Source organism: Natrix helvetica (genome assembly GCF_964273705.1).
Source record: "Natrix helvetica genome assembly, chromosome: Z".
Classification (NCBI taxonomy): domain Eukaryota; kingdom Metazoa; phylum Chordata; class Lepidosauria; order Squamata; family Natricidae; genus Natrix; species Natrix helvetica.
In genome coordinates this window covers 81,916,467-81,935,170 of record NC_138554.1, presented here as the reverse complement: position 1 = coordinate 81,935,170, position 18,704 = coordinate 81,916,467, and the positions used below count along the sequence as shown (strand labels likewise).

The following is an 18,704-nucleotide window of genomic DNA, read 5'->3' as shown; positions in this document are numbered from 1 at the left end:
AATTACATACCGAGCCACGAGCTCCTATTCAACATTTATTCTTATGGCAAAAATGCAGGGATATAATAGAGAAGGTGAGGACTCATAAAATCAAGGCACCATCCCCACCGCTCTCTTTAATCCTAGAGGAGGGATTTGCTCCCCCTCCATATATGCAACTAGCTTTGCCGGCACCAACTACATTGAAGCTGGGGGAAGTTAGTTCCCCAACCGCTCCCATATTAAGTGGTTCTTCACAAGGATTAATGGGTGCAGTCCAAGCAGGATTTCAAGAAGAACAAAGGAAAGGAAACCTCACAGGGCAAGAACTTGCAGAAGGGCTTCAAGCCTTTCCAGTGGTACAAACAGTTGACCCACAAGGACAAGGACAATATCAGTGGAATCCATTACCATATCAAGTACAAAGAGAATTGCGGAAAAGTATCACTGAAACGGGATTACGTTCTACCTATACGGCAGGCATGCTGGAAGGTATTTCTAATGATTATCAGTTGATCCCACAAGACTGGAAAGATTTGTTTAGAATGCTTCTTACACCTGCACAATATGTAGTTTGGGATTCAGAATACCAAAGAGAAGCAATACATGCAGGAAACAATTCAGGAGGGCAATACATACGAGATCAATTATATGGAGTTGGAAATTTTTCTAGCATAGAACAACAAGCCACAGGTATTCCTCCACAAGCCTACCCAGTTTTAGGATGATGTGTCATAAAGGCTTTTCAGAGAGTGCCAGTGTCAGGAAAACTTAGTAAATCTTTTTCATCCATACACCAGGGTTCAGGAGAGGGTTATTCTGATTTTATTGATAAATTACAAGAAGCCATCCAAAAGCAAATAGATAATGAAGAAACTAGTGGGGAATTGATGAAACGACTAGCTTATGAACATGCTAATGCAGATTGTCATAAAGCTTTGATGTCTATTATAAATAAAGGAGAATATACTTTAGCGGACATGCTGAAGGCATGTTCAGACATAGGTACAAATGCATTTCAAATGGATGCATTACAAAAAGGGCACTTTGGCAAGCCCAAAGGAAATTGTTTTAATTGCAAAAAAACTGGGCATTTTAAACAGCAATGTCGAGCTCCAGGTGGAGGAGACTATAAAGGTAATGGACCAGGTGGGGGCCAAGATGCCAGACCAAAAACAGTTTGTCCCAAATGCAAAAAAGGATATCACTGGGCAAACCAATGTAGAGGCCAAAACAATAATCAGGGAAACTAGATTTCAGGCTCATGGCAAGCCCCGGCCAAATTGCTGCCTCTACAGTTAATAATTACAAAGGATCCACAAGCGGCAGTGCAGGAATTGATTTAATTACTTAGGAAGACAAATATATCTCTCTTCCAGGAGTTGTTATCTTAATGCCATCTCAATTGAAAGGTCCCTTGCCTGTTAATACCATGGGGCTGATGCTTCCTTGCTCCTCCGCTGGTAAACAGGGGATTTTTGTAATCCCGGGGGTTGTAGATTCTGATTATGAAGGAGTCATAATGATACAATTTGAAACAAATATGCCCATGACTTTACATAAGGAGGATTCTTAGGCACAATTAGGAATTATTCCATATGTATTACCAGCGGGTGATCAACAAAGGGTTAGAGGGAGTGGAGGATTTGGATCCACCAACCCTCCTCATTCTATACACCCTAGTATTTTAGCTGTAACTCAATCAATTTGGAATGAAAAACCAAAACGTACATATTTGTTAAATGGAAGATCATTTGAAGGAGTCCTCAATTCTGGTGCAGACATCTCTGTCATAACTGCTGGCAATTGGCCCAATGATTGGCCCACTACAGAATCACCCTCCGTGTGGGGAGTAGGAGGACCTCAAGCAGCTCGATGAAGCAAAAATTGGCTTACGGTAACAGCCGTGGATGGAAAACGCACTGCTCAGTTAAAACCAGTGATTCTTCCCATTCATATAAATTTATGGGAAAGAGATCTGATGCTGCAGTTTCAAGCAGAATTAATTATTCATGACTAAGTGGTAATATGGCTCCCCCTACTGCTCTTCCTTTGGAATGGCAATCTACTACACCCGTATGGATTGAACAATGGCTTTTGACACAAGAAAAGTTAACAGCTTTACAAGAACTAGTAAAAGAACAATTAGCTGCCAAACACATTGAACCTATCACCAGTCCGTTTAACACACCAGTTTTTGTAATAAAAAAGAAATCTGGAAAATGGAGGCTTCTTCATGACCTCCGTGCTATAAATTCCATATTAACACCAATGGGACCACTTCAATGTGGTACACCAAATCCAAATATGATACCAAGAGAGTATCAAGTTATGGTGATTGACCTAAAGGATTGTTTTTTCACAATTCCATTATGCAAAAAGGACAAACTTCTTTTTGCCTTTACTGTCCCAGTTATAAATTCAGAAAAGCCAACAGAAAGATATCAATGGACAGTTTTATCTCAACGTATGTTGAATAGTCCAACATTATGTCAGCACTTTGTATCTAGAGCAGGGGTGGCGAACACGCGGCTCGCGAGCCGCATGCGGCTCCCAGCCAAAATAAATGATGCTCTTTGCCTCTTATCATTATTTAGTATACTGTGGCTCGGATCGCGCGCTCCCTTTCGGAAGCTGGGGAGGTCCTTTGCAGGCAGCTAGAACGGGCCGCCTGCAAAGGACTTCCCCAGACTTGCTTTGAGGAGCACGGGGCGACTGAGGCTAGTTGTGAAGCCCCAAAGCCCCCACCGCCACCGGAAGAACTGCTGCCACCTCCTCCTCATCCTCCTCTAACAGGCAGCACTGCCGGATTTGCCGCCCGGCGCTGCGGCTGAGATGAAGCCGCCAAAGCTCCAGCCGGCATCTCCGCGCGTGGCAGCGGCGCCTCCCCTCCGCTCAGAGCAGCTGAGCTCAGTCAGCGCTGGGTTACCCCTGCCCCCTCCTCCTCCTCTGCCGTGCTTTTGAGGAGCCATGAGGCTGCAGGAGCCAGTAGGAAGGCGGGGGGGAGCAGGGGAAAAAAACCCTCATGGCTCCTCAAAAGCACGGAGGAGGGGGAGGTGGCAGAGGTAACCCAGCGCTGAGCTCAGGAGCAAATCTGGTGATTCTGTTGGAGGAGGAGGAGGAGGAGGAGGAGGAGGAGGAGGAGGAGGAGGAGGAGGAGGAGGTAGCAGCAGTTATTCTGGTGGCAACTCGTACTCGTCGGCATCTTCAGCAGAAGCCCTGCCCACAATGAAGAAAGCAAAGATGGAGCAGATCCACGCAGATGACGTCGCTGCAACATGACTGGAGGAGGAATTCTGGGAGTTGAAGTCCACAAGTGTTAAAGCTGTCAGGTTTGAAGACCCCTGGGGGTTTTTTCCCTAAAGGGTTAGGGGTGCAAGGGTCTTGTAACTTGACAGCTTTAAGAGTTGCGTGCTTCAAATGCCAGAGTTTCTGAGCCAACATTTTGGTTGCTAAGCAGGAGCGTTGTTAAGTGATACTGATATTATATAACACTTTGAATTAAGCGGGTACCTTGAAGAAACATAACTTTGAGTTTCAAATAATACTGATTTCGTTGTTGTCTTAGGTGACATCTGTGAAAAAAATTCGGGTGCTCAGGCATGAACATGTGCCGCTCAAACACTATACTTTTCTGCTCACATCGAAAAAAAATTAGAGGGAACATTGCTTCCGGGTCTGTTTTGGCAGGTCACTGCGTGGTGTGGCTCTCTGACTCTCACAGTTTAAAATTTTGGCTCTTTTTGTCGAACTTGTTTGCCACCCCTGATCTAGAGCTTTAGAATCTTTTAGGAAAAGGTATCCTCAAGCTGTAGTTCATCATTACATGGATGATATTTTAGTATTGGCACCAAAGATTCCTTCAAATTGGCTACCTGAATTGACTCAAGATCTTGCAGCTTATGGATTGCAAATAGCACCAGAAAAGGTACAAGTTAAAGAACCTTTTCTTTATTTAGGTCATAAGCTATTACAGACCTATTCACACCCACAAATTCCTCAATTAAAAATAGAGGATACATTGTCATATATTAAACTATAACAGCTTTTAGGTTCAATTAATTGGTTACATCCATATGTGGGTCTTCCTACCAGTATACGTAGCCCTTTATTTGGTGCATTAAAACTAAGAGATCATCCTTCTGATTTAATACAATTGACAGCAGCGCAGAAAGACGTATTTGACCAAATAAACAATGCATTAAAATTAGTTTGGGTGGATAGATGTCAGGAAGATACTATTATCTTCATTCCCACTCAGAAACAAAGCTGTCATAGCTCAAGAAATCACACCACAGGGCAAGACTAAACATTCCTTATTAATTGTGGAGTGGTTATACCTTTCACATAGTCCAGGACATACAATTAGTACATCAGCTCACATGTATGCTGAGTTGATGTTCAAAGGAAGAGAGCGATGTAAAATACTCATAGGGCATATTGTAGTAAAATATTTGCTGAATTTTGTGAGAAATGGCAAGCTAAACACATTTTTGGCATTCCCTATAATTCTATGGGGCAGGCTATCGTAGAACGAGCTAATCATACTTTGAAATTAGCATTGGAAAAACATAAACAAATAGGGGGAAACCCCGTAGGCCTTCCTGGGAAACTGGAATGGCTGAACAAAGTTCTATTTACATTAAATCATTTTAATATAAAAAAATTATCTACTCCAGTGGATAACCACTTTGACCATAGAACAAGTCATCCTCAGCCACAAGTAATGTATAGATTGTTACCTAATCCTGAATGGCATTGTCCGGTTCCTTTGTTGACATGGGGACGAGGATATGCTGTTGTGCTTGCTCCAACAGGACCCATGTGGATTCCAGCGCGGTGTGTAAAACCTTGGAAAGATGTCGTGGCACATCTTTCAGATTGAAAATCCGATACCCAACTTCTCCCTCAGCCTGAAGAATCCTCAAATGGATCGAGATCGGGCATCTCGGAAGAAACATAATCCAACTTGGGGACAAATTAAGGCTTTGTCAACTCAAGCCAGTCAGCTATTACAAGATCAAAATGTGGAGCCAACACCAGAGAATAAATATTTCAAGAATGATTAACAGAACTGACTGTTGCATTGTAATCATAGTGGTAATTGGACTGATTTGTTGTTGTTGCTGCATATAATGTGCGTCTGCATTAATAACAATGATTCGACCAAGAATTCAACCTCATAGATGCAACGTAATGTATGCATACAAATTGTAAAAACAAAATGAAGGTTAAAATAAAAGAAAGGAGGAGATGTGGAGAAATTAGTTACTCAGTAGCTGGCAAACCATGCTGGGGGAACTAAAGTCCACATTCCTTCTTCTAATCCCTTCCCTTATCAGAAGGAATGCTAGATTTGGCACATAGGCAGAAGCATGTAGCAGGCAACAGGACTTCAGTCAGTAAACATGTGAATCACGTAGCTATACTATGAGTTGTCCACAAGGCTAGCATGCTTTTATGTACCAATCAGCTTTTGCCAAATGTATTATGTTGTCCAATGAGCTTTTGCTGTATGGAGAAGAATTACAATAAATAGGGAGCTCCTGAAGTGTTCAGGGTGCCTTCTCATCAGGTGCCTTCCCATCAGGTGCCTTTTCCCATCAACCTTATTCCTGTTTGGATCCTCATTTCTACATCACCAACATTGGCGAGATGAGCCATCATGTCCTTCATTAGGGGCAGCAGATAACTATTCTCCACACACACCATTTAATCCTTTGTAGTCAATGCAAAGACAAGGCGGCCTATCCTTTTTTTCATGGAACAACACAGATAAAGCCCTGCTTTAGATTTGGGAAAGAAAGGAAAAAAAGATAAGAGAGGATAGATGACAAGAAGAAGCTATAGGAGAGAAAAGAAAAAAACAAAGAGAAGACCAATGATACTTGGAGGAAAAGCAAAGAGAAAAGGAGTGAAGCTAAAAGAGCCGAGAGACAAGAGTGACTAAAACAACAAAGAAAAGACAATAAATGTTGAACAAATCTACACGGATGAGGAAAGGAGGATTTTGATGGTGGAGCTAACAATTAACAACAAACAGATACTTTTAGTAGCAATATACGCATCAAATAACAATCAAGAGGATTTTTATGGCAAAAAAATAGAATTGGACTATGAAAATATATTTGTAGTAGGAGACTTTAATGCAATTGTAGATGCAGAAAAAGACTATAAAACTAGAAAGGCAAACAAAAAGCCAGAAAAACATTTCCAAAACCTTTTTTAATAGCGGAAAAATTAGGTATTCAAGATGTATGGTGAGAGATTCCTCCCAAGAATAATCAATATTCATACTACTCAAAAAGGCTTATGTCTTGGTCCAGAAAATACATGATATGGATGTCAGCAGAGTTAAAGTCATTATAACGTACAGGAAATAAATATAGAAATAAGCAATTGGGCAGATCATAATCTGATAAAAGTTATATGGAAGGGACAAAAAAGGAAATTAAGATGGACCTTGAACCAATCAATGCTAAAAGAAAAGGAATTTATCCAATTTATGGTAAGAGAGTTTATTTTTTTTTCTTTAAAGAGAACAGAAATAAGAACTGTCACTACAAAACGTATGGGATACAGCCAAGGCATATATTGACTAGCTATAACATATATGGAAAAGAAAAATGAAAAGAAGAGACAAAACAAAATATATTAGAAGAAGAATAAAAGAGATTAGAAATAGAACTACAAAAAGAATCACAAAAGAATATTTTAAAAATCAAATGGAATTAATGAAACATAAGCTGAATTTAATAGATAAAGAATTAGCACAAAAAATTAAAAGCACTGAACATCGTTTCTTTGAAAATGCAAATAAACCAGGAAAATGGTTGGCATATAAATTGAAAAAGGAGAAAGAAAATAAGTTGATACATCAAATAATGGATGATGAAGGGACTCTTCAGTACAAAAATGAAGATAAAAAGAAAATGATTCAAAACTACTATGGGAAACTATATGATCAGGAGATAATCTCAGAAGATAAAATAAAATAATATTTAGAAAAAGCAGATTTACCTAAAATACCTGAAAATAATGTTAGATGAACATAAAACAATGATGGAATTAACAGAAGCAATCAAGAGACAAAAGAATGGTAAACACCAGGCCCAGATGGACTACCAGCAGAACTATACAAAGACTTACAGGACACTATAAGTACCCCAATGTTGAATGTATTTAATGAACTACTGTTAGAAGCAAAAGTACCAAATTCATTTGGCCAACCTGGTAGTGGTTTGGCGGCCTGGGTCACTGGAACTGGCAGTGACTCAGGCCTGCCACAACCCTGAACTGGTTCTCCATAAATATCATCTTTGCCACATTTCTACATCGTTAAGCATCCATTACACTCCTTATATCCCAACATATATACATATGTGTGTGTGTGTGTGTGTATTTTTACACATTTTTCATCTATGCATATAGTTATTTATACTTTATTTCTTCTATTTCTATTATTCTTTCCATGTATTTATTTCTATATAATACATCTTATATCCTTCTATGTACATATGTTTCTCTTATATATCTTGTTCGGTAGTATTTTATATACAATCCATTGTAGATTTTCCCTCCTTTTGTTAATTCTGCGTGTCAGGCCTGTAGTTATATTCTTTTTAGGATCTTTGGCGTGCCACACTTTCTTATAATTTCCTATGTGTTTTAGTAGTGTAGTAGTTGGGAGGGGGGAATAGAAAGGAGTAGGATTGTGGAATGTATTGTTATGGATTTTCTTAGAAGCTCAAGGTCGTCTTTTGTCTCCGCACCTCGACACCTGGCCGGAAGAAGATGGGTGTACATGCCAGCGTGGAAGATGATGATTGGAACATGTGATGGATTTGTGGGTGTGGGGATAGATCATGAACTTTCAACTGGGTGGAATTCCAGGATGCAAATCAGAGTTGGAATTCCATAGAGGTGCTAACATGCCTGTAGAATAAATTGGACTTTTAAAGATGTTTTTGCCTTGGACAATGATTTAATTCTGCATGGTATTTAGAACCCTAACACTGCGGTTTTATTATTATTTTCTAATTTCTTAAACTTTTCCCCCCTTTATTGCTTTCTTATTCTTTGCACCTTTCCTCTAGCCATTTGTACCATAAATTCCATACTGAGTAATTCTCAGATTCTTCTTTATCTTTTATTTCTTTTGTGAGTCTGTCCATTTCAGCTTATTCTAATATTTTTTTATCCCATTTTCTTCTGTTGGTGTATTTTTATTTTTCCAGTTCTGTGCGTGTATAATTCTTGCTGCAGTTATTACATGCAATATGAAGTATTTAATTTTCTTCTCATAATTCTCTGTAATTATCCCTAATAAAAATAATTCTGGTTTTAACTATATTGGTTGTGTAATTATCTCTTCTAGCCAGTTTTTTATTCTTATCCAATTTTTTAATAAAGTTTTTTATTTGTTTTTGTTACATAATAAAAAAACTTTTGTGAACAGTGATGTTCACCAAAAAACATAATTCATTTTACATTATATTTCCATTATTTCCAATTTTAGTTGTATTCTTTTCTTCTCCTATTTTCCAATTTTTAGTTTTTAACATCTACAAACAATATAATTTTTCATTCTCTTTAAAAATAAACAATTTTATCATTTCTTTTCCATCTATTTTCCATTAACAATATGAATCTTCAAGTTTCAAATTTCAAGTTTTATACAATTAGCATAATTCCCACACATTTTAAGTAAAACATATTTTTACCTTTTTAACAATATTTCTTTCTACTGGATCATATCGTTCTACTATTCTCCTGTTCCTAAATTTTCTTTTTTTTTTCTTTTTATGTATTTTATATCTTTTCTTCTGTATCTTCCCTCTCACTTTTCGATAGATTTTTTGAGTCTCTCCCTCAAGTTTCTCTTTCCCATCTCTCTTCATTTCTCTCTTTATTTTTGGCTAATTTCTTTTTCAGATGTCATTTCCCTTTTTTCCTCTCGGCTCTCTTTGTGCCTTTACCCCACTGAATTTTATTTTCCATTTCTACCTTGTTAATTCCTTGTTCATTTACATTGCTTGTCTGTTTCCCTCCTATCTCCACTTTCAACATTTTTTCTGGTTCTTTTTCTGATTAAGTATACAAATTTTTTCCCACTTAGCCAATTCCACATTATAACCGAAATTTTTCACCAAGGCGACCATAGTTTCTTTGACATGTTCCTCCTCTAGCTTATATTCCAACAAAAATCTATACAACACTTTGATCAGTCTGTTTTCTATCTGTATCAAAAGTTTATCTAATATTGTGTAATCTTTGGCAATACCTTCCTTCTTCCTATCCTGTGCAAACCTTGATTGCATCTGTAAGTAGCACCACCATTCTACTTGTACCCCTTGTGATGCCAATTCTAATCTAGTTTTGATCTCCCTCTGTCTGTTCAATAACTCTTTATATGTAACTATATTTTCCATATTAATTAAATTTGGGTGTATGTATGCTTCCATCGTAGATAACCAAATGGGTGTTTTAGTATAGTGGTCATGCTTAATTTTGTTCCATATTAATAACAGGGACTGTCTGATGTAGTGTTATTGAAATATTTGTATTCAGATCCTTTTTCGTACCAAAGGAAGGCATGCCATCCTACTTGGAGGTCATGACCTTCCAATTTGAGTAATCTTTTATTTCTCAACATTATCCATTCGTTTAACCATGTTAGAGTGGCCCCAGTATAATAAAGTTCCCAATCTGGTATGCCAAATCCTCCTTTTTTCTTAGTGTCTTCCATAGCCTTGAGTTTTATTCTTGGTTTTCTTCCCTGCCAAATAAATTTTGAAACCAATTGATTCAAATCCTTAAAAAAACCTTTTTATAATTTAATGGGAATATTCTGAAATAGGAAAAGAAATTTTGGTAATACATTCATTTTTATGACTGCAATCCTACCCATCAGGGACAATTGTAGGTTTTTCCACCTTTATAAGTCTTTCTTAGTTTTATTGATCAAATTAGTATAGTTATCTTCTTTGATGGACACATACCTCACAGATAAATGTATACCTAGATATTTGACTTTTTTGACAGTTTGGATACCCAATTTCTTTGTTAACTCCTCTTTCGGTTTTTATGTCATATTTTTAACCAGCATTTAGTATTTGTCATATTTATCTTTAAACCCGCTACTTTCCCATACTCTGTCAATTTCTCAATAAGTTTCATACCAGACTTTATAGGATCCTCTAACACAAACATTAGATCGTCGGCAAAAGCCTGTAACTTAAATTGTTCCTTTTTAATTTCTAGTCCCTTTATCTGTTCCTCTTTATGTACATTCCTGGTTAAAACTTCTAAGGTTAATATTACTACTAGATAAAGTAGAAGAATGTGGGTTAGACAGCATCACCATCAGATGGATTCGTAACTGGCTGACCAACCGCACTCAACGTGTAGTCCTCAAAGGAACTGCATCTACATGGAGGGAAGTATGCAGTGGAGTACCCCAAGGCTCTGTTTTAGGCCCAGTACTCTTCAACATCTTCATCAATGATTTGGTTGCTTCATATCTTTTCCAGAATCTTTCCTGGTATTGAGGTCAGGCTGATAGGTCTATAGTTTCCTGGATCTATTTTTTCCTCCTTTTTTGAAGATGGGAACCACATCAGCTCTTTTCCATTCCTCTGGTAGTTCCCCGATGCTCCAGGATCTCTGAAAGATATAGTTCAGTGGTTCTAAGATGTTATCTGCCAGTTCCTTCAGAACCTTGGGCTGTAATCCATCCGGTCCTAGTGATTTGAACTCATCTAGGGTAGACAGATGCTCACTTACCATTTTCTTCCCTATTTCAACTTGTGTTCCTAATCTGATTTTTGTGGTGCTGTTTTTGATAGGTTGGACTGTTTTATCCCTTTGTGTAAAGACAGATGCAAAACATGAGTTAAATAGTTCTGCTTTCTCCCTGTTGCTTGTCACCTTCTTGCCACTTTCTCCCAGCAATGGACCAATTGTTTCCTTAACTTTTTTCTTGTTTTTAATATGTTGGAAGAAGCTTTTTTTGTTTTTTTTACTTTTATGGCAAGACTTTCTTCATTGTGAGCCTTAACTTTCCTCACTTCATTTTTACATGCTGATATTCTGCCTTAGTTATGCCCCCCTTCCACTTTTTATACTTATCTTTTTTGTCTTTCAATTCAAAGTATCAAAGTATAGCCAGCCAAACAAACAGGTTTAAAGATAGTTTCTATCCTTGGGCTGTGAGACTTTTAAATACAACCATAATCACTCCATGCACATGCTAGTTTTTTTCTTTTTCTTTCTTTTTTCATTTCTGTTATAATTTTGCACCAATGAGGTTAAAAACCAATTTCGTTGCATTTAAGTACAATGACAATAAAGATTATACTTACTTATATTCAATTTTTGTAATTTTGTCAAGGTTTGTCTTCTTTTTTGGGTGAGTTTAGTACATTTATATTTATTGAGAGCATCTTAATTTCTTGTTCCATTGTGCTACTTATATACAGTCCTTAATTTTCTCATAGTCCTTGTCTCTATTTTTGTTCTTGCACCCTCTCATTCTGTTTGTTCTCTTTCTTGTTTCTTTCTTCTTCTTCTTCTCCTTATCTTCTATTAGCTGCTCTTCATAACTTCTGCTTTCTGCCTCCTCCCTACTCTCTTATTTATTTATTTATTTATTTATTTATTTATTTTATTGAACTTATTAGTCGCCCCCTCTCCCCACAGGGACTCGGGGCGACGTACAGAGCAATAATCTTCCTCAGTTGTGAAATGGTGTTCGAAAAACTGATATGCCTTATCTATTGTGTCTATATTGTGTCTTGAATTTTTTCCCTGCCAAGTGATCATAATTCCCTCTGAAATGAGCCATCTGAACATTACATTGTATCCAGTGACTTGCGGTGAGGTTTATGACTGGTGAGGCACTGACACAGTGCTGGGTTTCAAATATTTTTAGACTTGTGGACTTCAACTCCCAGAATTCCACAGCCAGGCATGCTCAGTTCCAATTTAAAGCGACAGCATTTGTTTTTCTCCTTTGCTCCTTCTTTCTTTCTTTTTCTTCTCCTTCCCCTCCTTCCTCCCTCTCTCCCTTCCTCCCCCTCTCTCAAACACACACACACACACACACACACACAGAAGTTGGATTGGACTATCTCTCCTACCACTTCCCTCTCTCACTCACTCTCAAACAAACCCCCACACACACAAAAGTTGGATTGGATATCTTTTCCAGTGGCTTGAAAGCAGCTCCTCTGCCATCCCCCCCCCCCATTCCCCTGCTGCCTTTCCCAAACACCTCCACCATTGCAAATGCAGCCTGCTGTCTGGGTGGGAAATGCCTGGAACACAATAAAGCCCACCCACCACCTCCTGCTGGCAGGCTGGGGTGAGAGGAGAGGCAGAAAAGCCGGAGGGGAGTCGAGCCGAGCCTTCCAAAAGAAAGAGGCTGGGGGGAAGTGTGTGTACTACAGCATAGCTCTTTGCCTGACTTCCTGCCTCCTCCTGTGGTCTCCTCAGTGCTCGCTTGTGCTCTCCCTCCCCAAGTGTAGTTTGATTGCAGGTGGAGCCATGTTGCCTTTTCAAACTTGTAATCAGTGAAGCTGGGCTAGATTTTTATATAGTTTTATCCAGCTGTGTGTGTGAGAGAGAGAAATGAATGGGGGCCTGGGGAGGAAGTCACTACACTTGGGGAGGGAGAGCACCAGTGAGGTTAAGCAGAGTCATCCACGGTGAGGCAGCAACTAGCTCAGCTTTTTACTTTTACTTTTTTTTTCATGATGAGAGTGGTGAGGCTGTGCCTCACTTGCCTCACCTGACTGCACGTCACTGATTGTATCTTATTAATTGTGAGGTGAGGAACTGGTAATGCCATCTCTAACTCTTCTTGGTATCTGTCTCAAAATTTGTATTTCCCTTCCTTCATATGTTATCTGTTTTTGTCTCACTTTCTTATATATTTCATCCCTTACTGATTTTTTTGCAAATATTACTTGAATTTCTTTTGGGAGTCTATGTCTCCTAGCATAATTTGTATGGATTCAGTACACTTTGTCTATGTCCTTCATAAGTCTTGTTTGTTTTTTTGTAATATATCTGCCAGAATTTCTGCAATTGTCTCTCCTAAATCTTCCTCATCTTTTACTATGTTTTGGAATCTTAAAAAGAAAGCTGCCTTCTCCATCTCGAGGAAAACTATTTTTTCTTTTAAATCCTTATTCACTGTGGTCAGCTTCTGCTCTATTGTTTTCATTTTTCTCTCCATTTTATCTACCTTTGTTTCTACTCTTTGGATTTTTTGATTGTTCTTAGTAATTTCATTTTGTATTTTTCCTATTTTATCATCTATTCTTCTAATCTCTCCTTTCACTTCTCCCATCTCAGTTTTGATTTCTTCCTGGTTTTTCCTAGTCTCTTCATGATTTTTTGTTATTGTCTCTTGTGTCTTCATCATTGTTTCTTGAATGATAAGTAATATTGCTTGCATACTCTGTATACTCTGCATACCCTGTAGATTTGTTGTTGAGCATGACTTCTCTGTGCCTAGAATGCTCTTTATTGAACACTGGTTTGAGAGTGATGATGTTGCTGATGCAGAATTTGATGCCACCTTATTTATTTTGTTGATGGTTGTTGTACTCTTTGTCATGTGCAAAATATTTTTTCCAAAATAACATATACTAATATAATTATTTTAATATGTAAACTGTTTCTATTTTTAGTCTCCCCTCTCACTTCTTCTATTCCTCATTTTTATTCTTTCAGAGTTTCTTGTTTCTACCCTAACAAATTTATTCCATGTGAAATAGAAAGAAATTAAGGGTAAGTGTTAAATAAATCATTTTCAATTTTTGTTCTGTTGCAGGAATTTGTGAGGCTTACAGTATCTGATATTCTTGTGACATTTGTAATGATCCTAGTGGGAGATTTTCTTCGCGCTTGTTTTGTCAGATTCATAAACTACTGCTGGTGCTGGGATCTCGAGGCTGGATTTGTAAGTCAACTATTTGCAGAGGAAGCATAGGATTTAGCGTATAATAGATTTAATCAAATGCTTTAAGTTGATCTTTTATATTTTTTCTGTCTTCTAGTGAAGTCTGCAGGAAGTAAGTAAGCAGCAGCAGCATCCCTTACCTTTTCCTTCTCAAATCAAGATGGCTAGTAGCTTTTAAAAACTAAACTGTAACTCTTTAAAAAAGATAAAAATGAGAAAATGAGAATTTTAAAACATGCAAATATTAAAATGTTGATTATACAAATACAAAGCAAATCACAAAATGGTAGTGTAAAAATGTTCATTGGCTTAATGATTGTGCAGATAGGATTAGAACATCTTTGGGTGCTTTTATCTATCATCTATCTAACTAATTATTTATCATTTATTAGATTTAGATCCTATATTTTGTACAAGAATATAAATTGGCATACTCCCAACTCCTATTTGTCTCTACAATGGGCAACCTATATGGTATGATGGACAGAGATATATCAAATGGCCCAAGTCCACCAGTGAGCTTCTGTAGCTAAAGATGGACTAAAACTTGAATTTCCCTGTGCTTCATCCAACATCTGAATCATCTTAACATACTTGCCCCCTTTTGAGCCCCTATTAACATTCCTAACATCTCCACTTACAGGGGCTTATAAAGCAGTGGTTTGGGGAAAGTTGAATAAGGCTTATTAGCATATACATTATATTTGTTGTTTTCTCAACAGCCTTCATATGGAGAGTTTGATATTAGTGGTAATGTGCTAGGTTTGATCTTCAATCAAGGAATGATCTGGTAAGATACTAGCATGTTAATATTGTTAGCCAGAAAAAATGGTAACAGTATTTGTTACATCTTCACTGAACTGAAGAAAAATTGCTATGTATCCCATTTTTCTTCACAATTGCTGTAATATTCCATATTTTTAAAAGACATTTTAAGTAGAAGTAGAACATATTACTGAATTTTGTGGGGGTTTTTTTCTCATTTGAATTCATTTTCTTTCTGAAGCTGTAGGACTCCATGGGATATCAATATGCATATTAAATTGTTTCATTTCAAGAAAACAAATCAAGTTTTCATGGGTTGCATAACTGCCATGAAGCTCATTGAGTTACTGGTATATTATCCCCACACACTGACGTGTGTTAAATTCCACTTTAATTATATTTTTATTGGTTAGGAAAAAAGTGAGAGATATCTTCCACACTTACATCTTCTTCATGGTAATAGTGAGATCATTACACATTGAGATTTGGATTTCCCTTTTAACTTGGAAGATAAGATAGGAGAGACATCCACAGAATTCAAGGTATCTTAGTAGACCTATCAGTAACTTTTGAAATCAATGAACATTGTATCCTTCTGGTCTGTCAGAACTGAATATTTAAACAGGTTTTGCTTCTACTTGACATACTTCTTCCAGAGGTTAATTTATATCTTTGCTTTGTGGTGATTAGGTGATGGCAATTCTGAGACCTTAATGTTATTCCCCATACTATTTAGTCTAGAAATAATCCCTGGAAGTGGTCATCTGAAGTTGTGGGCTGTCATAAATAAAGCTATAACGTTCAAGCTTATTTTGTTTTTTTTAATACTGGTAGAACATAGATGAGGCAATAAATGCCCTGAATCAGCATCTGGGGAAAAAACCCCAGTAAAGTCATGGTCTCTGGCCAATTCACAGTGCTAACTGTATTGATTCACTCACCTATTACATAATTGTATTTAGGGAGTGGCCCTATTTCTCTTTTTCATGGCACTTTATAGAATGGCAACAATGTCAGATCATAGGCAAGACTATTGAATAAGCTAATGAAGGTTGCTTTCCTTTTCTGCCACTGCTCAATGGATTGATAAGAAAGCATATTTTTGCAATCCAAAAAGCATTTTAATAAAAATTTACATTACAATGAAGACATTATATAGGTAAATATCTATATTTTGATTCACTATATCTGGCTGATATTATTATAGTTACCTTTTTGAAAGAAGGCAGTATCTGTCATCATAAATAGAATTTTTTATATTTCTCTTTCCCTTTTACCCTCCTCTTCATGCTCCCCCCCCCCCCGAACTTATAGGATGGGATCCTTTTATGCCCCAGGACTTGTGGGGATCAACGTATTGCGTTTATTAATCTCCATGTATTTCCAGACCTGGGCTGTTATGAGCAGCAATGTCCCACATGAACGAGTGTTCAAAGCTTCTAAATCCAATAATTTTTACATGGGACTCTTGCTGTTGATTTTGTTCCTAAGTGTGTTACCAGTTGCATATACCATAATGTCTCTGCCTCCTTCCTTTGACTGTGGACCATTCAGGTACTAAATTTCTTCCTGATTCTTTTACTTGTTTGTTATTTTTCAATAAGTAGCCAAACTCTCAGGGAAAAAAAATACAAGTTATGCAAATATAAATTTATATAAATTCCATACACTGCAGAAGCAATTATAAGAAATAATAGTGAAGATGTCAACGTGTAAAGTGTTTCCATAACTACTATCAACTCGAGAAGGGAGGAGAATTAAATGCATACTTTTGGCCAGAGTCAAGTCTCATATTCTTGCAGCTGGCATGTGAATGTGCATGTCCATAACCTGCTGTAACATTCTGTTGGTGAATGTGATTTATGATTTCAGGGAGAGGGGAGGGGACACAGGGGTAAAATTCAGACGCCATTAAGTGAAATTCAGTTTTGGCTCCACAGGAGATCATGCCAAGATGTTGATCCTAATAAATGAATGATTTTTTTAAAAAATTTGTCACGAGGCTCGTAAATTAATTAGGTTATCCCTTGGGAACTTCACAGAAATATTTATGTAGCTATCTAAACAGATTAATCAAAAATCAAGAAATATATACTAAAATTGAAAAATTAAAATAATAATTCAAACTCATTTGTACACAGTATAATTTGTCTCTCTCATATGAACATCAAAATTAATATGATAGTTTGACTTATAATAAATTACTTAGATGTAAATATCTGTAATACTTCATAATATAGCTATTACTCTTTTGTAACTAGAGAAAGCAGAAGTATTTGTTTTAATAATTTAATAATTAATTACTCTTCTTTCAAGTTTGCACATTAACAGCCAAGGCTGAATACACCATCCATCCTGCTCCCGAGTTGCCATAGGCATGTGGCTAATGGAATTAGTTTTTAAAAACCAATAAACAAATATTGCTAAGTTAATAGGAACATTTTGTCCAGATAGCAGGAAATAATCTTTGCTCTCCTTTTTATTAAATTGCCTATTTACATTGTGCTTTCACCAATTTCTATTGTGCTGTTGAAATAAAATTGTTGCACTTCTAAAGTATTTATTTGTTTGTTTACCTATCTATCTATATCCCACCTTTATTTTTTACAAATAATTCAAATTGGCTAACATCCTTCTCATTTTTCTCTACAACATCCCTGTGAAATGTCTTGGAATGAGAGTGACTGACCCAAGGTCACCCGGCTAGCTTTCATGACTAAGGCAGGACTAGAATTCATGGTCTTACATTTTTTAGCCTGGTGCCTCCACCATTAGACCTCTAGTACTGTGTTGAACTGTCAGTAATATTTGCCTGCCTGCCTTGTTCAGACTGCTGTCCCTTTATTCAAGTAGTATATTCTGAAAAAAATGTTGCATGGAAACTTTTTGAATGTCCTCTCTGAAGTTTGATTCCTGTCATTATACAGTTCTGTTCATTTATTTATTTCTTCTTCCAGTGGAAAAAAGATAATGTATGATGTCATCCAAGAGACCATCAAATATGATTTCCCACCTCTTGTAGCCAAAGTCTTAGGTTATTTGGCAAATCCAGGACTAATTATAACTGCAGTGTTGCTTATGATGTAAGTTGCATTGACTGAGATTTGGGGGGGGGGTTGGAATCTGGTATATAAGAATATATTAATAGGTTATCAATTACAATTTGCATATGACAGCAAATAAAGCAAAATCCTTGTAAATAGATAATGCAACTTTTCCAAAATTCTTAATCTGTCAACTCTCAAATCCCTTGTCATGAATCCATTATACAAATTGTTGCTTCTAGTGATTAGCAAATCGATTAGCGAGTTAGTATTGACTGTATTCTTGAGATGAGAATCTTAGGAATACATTGTTCCCATTCTCTTGAATTTGATTATGAATGAACTTGATTCATTATCTAGTAGTTCTACTAAACTTTAGAATAGATGCATTATTTATAACAAGTTCCAGTAATTATTGAAATAAAACTAGATTAGAATCTAACCTAGCATTTAAAATGGACTTTCAAATAGAAAAAGATTTCTCATACAACCCCTCTGAGGAGAGTTTATGAGCATGGTTTATTTTTTAAGATGACCAGGCTAGCTTAAACAAAGTGGGGGTGCTTTTAAAGTGATTTCACCTTGCCTGGACAACTTCACAGAGTGGTTCTATACAAGCAAATCAGGAACACTTGAAAACTCATTCTTATTTTGTATGGCTTTCAGTCTAGGATCTGTAAAAATGGCAAAACCCACAGATTTAGCATCTGCCAACTAGTAATTTTCAGGTAGTATGTAGCTATGTGTATTCATCACTGAGTCTATGGAAGTTTATAGGTTAATGAAGATCAGTGTCTTTATCTACTATTTTAAACTATTAACTTTTCATCATTGAAAAGGTTTTTTTTAGTTGGAAGAGCTTGGTAGTTAAAAATAAACCTGTCAAGAATAGCATTTTTATCTTATATCATAACCTCTTAAAAAGCATCTTCTTTCTGGTCTAACTT

The 18,704-nt window shown here is 36.9% G+C and overlaps 1 protein-coding gene across 1 annotated transcript in view; it reads left to right on the top strand.

The window, feature by feature from the left end:
* Positions 1-18,704, top strand: part of LOC309401586 (transmembrane channel-like protein 2) — a gene marked incomplete at its 3' end in the record, with an annotated part of 156,208 nt that overhangs the window by 122,384 nt on the left and 15,120 nt on the right. The window contains exons 14-17 of the mRNA XM_081970654.1: positions 13,820-13,948; positions 14,671-14,738; positions 16,028-16,267; positions 17,671-17,796. Of these exons, the coding sequence (XP_081826780.1) occupies positions 13,820-13,948; positions 14,671-14,738; positions 16,028-16,267; positions 17,671-17,796 (563 nt within the window). The remainder of the gene's footprint in view (positions 1-13,819; positions 13,949-14,670; positions 14,739-16,027; positions 16,268-17,670; positions 17,797-18,704) is intronic.